We start from the raw sequence: 3190 nt of genomic DNA, 5'->3' as shown, positions 1-3190 counted from the left end.
ATCTTCTCCCGGTCAAGGCTTTTTATTTTGATTATATAAATTCTCCTGTTAATTTGCACTGCTTTAAATTACAATTATTTATTTTTCTGTTCTTAAAATCAAAATTTTCTCAGAAAAACCCATAACCAATAATAACTACACCTCTTTGAAGTTCCTTGAGAGACGACCCGAGGTTTGAATACTTCAGTTATTACTTTTAAGGGGTTTGTTACTTGTGACAACTAATTTTTTGTATGTAAGGATTATTGTTGGTTTAGAAACTATACTTTCAACGAGAATATATTTGTGAATTCTAGACCACACAAAAGTCCGTTCATCAAGTTGCTTTGATGGTGACAGGAGCGGAGGATATCTATCTGTTTTAAAGTCTTTTGATCTCTTTTTTATATATCTCTCATCTTTTGTATTTTGCTTTGCCTAGAGGCTTGAATTTGAGAGAACAAAACTTGTATAAGCCGTTTTTACTGTCTAGTTTCATGTTCGGTTTGTATATGGCTAGCCTGCTTAAACTCCGCGAGCTGTGGCTAGAGTCTTATGATATTATACTATTATACTATGATATTTTGTTATTTTATACCTGTTTCTTGTGCCTTAAATCAGTAGCTTCGTTAGCACGTTTTGCGCTTTTAAAATCCTATTTTTGAGCTGCATCCTTCATCGGGCTTCTAGATTATACTATTCTTTATATATATATATATATATATATATATATATATATATATATATGTATGAGCTTAGAACTGTCGTAATCCTTGATTAACCTTTGCTTTACGACGTTAGGTAAAGCTTAGGCTAATTAGGGTGTTACATTTAGTGGTATCAGAACGGTTCATCCTCGTGAGCCTGAGGGATGGACCGATTGTGCTTTATTGCATACTCTGTGTGTCTTTTTTTTTATGCTATTAGACTATCTGCTTGATATTTCATAGCATGCTTGTTTGTGAGTGCCTATTTGGGGATAATTGAAGCACTAGGCTTTTGATATTGAGACTGATCACCTTAATATCGATTGTTTGGTGCAGACAGGAACCCTATATGGCCCCTCGCGGATGAGGTCGAGCACGTTCACGAGGAAGTAGGAATGAGTAACTAGCTGACAATCATGTCGAATTTATGGCGACTATGGCTAATTTGGCAAACACTGTAGAGGCTAATGCTGTTGCGACTCTGCAAGCTGTGCAGAGGTTAGGCTAACTGTCTGGAAACAGAAATGGAAATGGGAACAGCGAAGGGAATGCTCATGATAATGCTGAGGGAAATGGAGATGATGCGGGTGGCATTCCGATGACCTTGGTGACGTTCTTCAAGTTTGATCCACCAACATTCCAAGGATCAACTAATCCTACCGAAGCAGACAACTGGTTCCGGGATATAGAACGTGCCTTACAGGCGCAGCATGTTCCAAACAATCAATATGTTGAATTTGCTGCTTATCAGCTTGCGGGAGAGGCCTAGCACTGGTGGCAAGCAGAGTGCCGCTTGTTACGGCTCCTGAACGCAGATGTTCCTTGGGATGTGTTTCAAACAACCTTCTACAAGAGATACTTCCCTGAGTCTGCAAGGGAAGCAAAGGAGATGGAACTGATGCAGCTAAAGCAAGGTTCCATGTCTGTGGCAGATTACACCAACAAGTTTGAGTAGCTTTGTAGGTTTTCTAGGGTATGTCAGGGTGCCCCGGGGACTTATGAGAGCTGGAAGTGTATTAAGTACCAGAGGGGATTGAAGGATAACATAATAACTGCTGTGGCTCCTATGGAGATTCGTATCTTCTCCGATTTGGTAAACAAAGCAAGGGTGGTTGAGGAGTATGCCAAGATAGTGGCGGCATCCAAGGAGACTCATGGAGGAAATTCTAGCAAGGGACGTGGCAAGTATTTCCATCCTAGGGGTCCAAGCTTCAAAAGAGGGGGATATGCGCCTCAAGGGCAAGGAAGCTTCAGAAAGAACACTCATGACCAGTTTCAGCGTGGCAGAGGAAGAGGAAATCATAGTAAGAATTCTCCGGATTCGGCTTGTGTGCGTTGTGGACGTTTTCACCCGTATGACTCATGCAAGATTGGTTTAGGTGGTTGCTTCAACTGTGGATTACCTGGTCCTATTGCAAAGAACTGCACGCGTGGGAAGAACCCGAATGCGGGTCAAGGTCAACATCAGGGGCGAGTCTTTGCTGTGAATGCCAAGGATGCTTCCAAGGTGGATCCGTTGATGAGAGGTATATGTCTTATTGGTGATAAAACGATAATTGCATTGTATGATACTGGAGCATCGCATTCATTTATTTCGTTTGCTAAGGTGGAGGAACTAGGCTTGAAAGTGTCAGAGTTACCTTTTGATCTGCATGTACATACTCTGCATTAGACGGTCATGATTAGGTCAGGTTGTAGGCAAGTAGGATTTAAACTTGAGGGTAGAGACTTTGTGCATGATTTGATCTGTTTATCAATGATTGGATTGGAGATGATTTTGGAGTTTGATTGGTTGTCAAAGAATCAGGTTTTGTTAGATTGCTTCGAGCGGTCAATTCAGTTTATGCCGGAAGGAGAGAAAGGAGTAGTGATAGCTGAAGTTACTACCTAAAGTCGGTAATGGTGCACTGTAGTGGGGAAGAGTGTTAGGGTTACATCTTGTTAACTGCTAATGCTTCGGGCGATGCCCAGAACTTAGATCAGATCCCGGTGGTTAGAGACTTTCAGGAGGTATTTCCGGAGGATATTCCTGAATTTCCACCTCAAAGGGAGATTGAGTTTGCGATTGAATTGGTGCCAGGAGCCAGACCAGTGTCGATTGCACCGTATAGAATGGCTCCGATAGAGTTGGCAGAGTTAAAGATTCAGTTGGAGGAGCTTTTGAATAAGAGGTTCATTCGACCGAGTGTATCACCGTGGGAGCGCTAGTTTTATTGGTGAAGAAGAAGGATGGAGGAATGCGACTGTGTGTGGACTACCGACAGTTGAATAAAGTGACTGTGAAGAACAAGTAGCCGCAGCCAAGGATAGATGATTTGATGGATCAACTTCAAGGAGCTGGGGTATTTTCCAAAATTGATCTAAGATCTGGTTACCATCAGATAAGGGTGAAAGAGGATGATATCCCTAAGACAGCATTTAGGACCCACTATGGACACTACGAGTTTGCGGTTATGTCCTTTGGGTTAACGAATGTACCTGATGTTTTCATGGATTACATGAAC

The 3190-nt window shown here is 41.8% G+C and overlaps 1 protein-coding gene across 1 annotated transcript; it reads left to right on the top strand.

The window, feature by feature from the left end:
- Positions 1753–2894, top strand: LOC107610987. The gene is made up of 3 exons (XM_016312958.1): positions 1753–2340; positions 2458–2565; positions 2658–2894. The coding sequence occupies exons 1-3, from the start codon at positions 1753–1755 to the stop codon at positions 2892–2894; spliced, it is 933 nt and encodes a 310-aa protein (XP_016168444.1).

The sequence above is a fragment of the Arachis ipaensis genome, chromosome B08 (assembly GCF_000816755.2).
Source record: "Arachis ipaensis cultivar K30076 chromosome B08, Araip1.1, whole genome shotgun sequence".
Taxonomy (NCBI): domain Eukaryota; kingdom Viridiplantae; phylum Streptophyta; class Magnoliopsida; order Fabales; family Fabaceae; genus Arachis; species Arachis ipaensis.
The sequence above is the reverse complement of the archived record's forward strand: the minus strand, read 5'-3'. Positions and strand labels throughout refer to the sequence as shown.

Excerpts from the sequence above, each read along its gene's own strand:
- LOC107610987 (XM_016312958.1), top strand. The coding sequence starts at position 1,753 with ATGGAGATTCGTATCTTCTCCGATTTGGTAAACAAAGCAAGGGTGGTT. Across the intron at positions 2,341-2,457 it reads AGTTACCTTTTGATCTGCAT|ATGATTTTGGAGTTTGATTG; the intron begins GTACATACTCTG and ends ATTGGATTGGAG. Across the intron at positions 2,566-2,657 it reads AAGGAGTAGTGATAGCTGAA|AACTTAGATCAGATCCCGGT; the intron begins GTTACTACCTAA and ends GGCGATGCCCAG.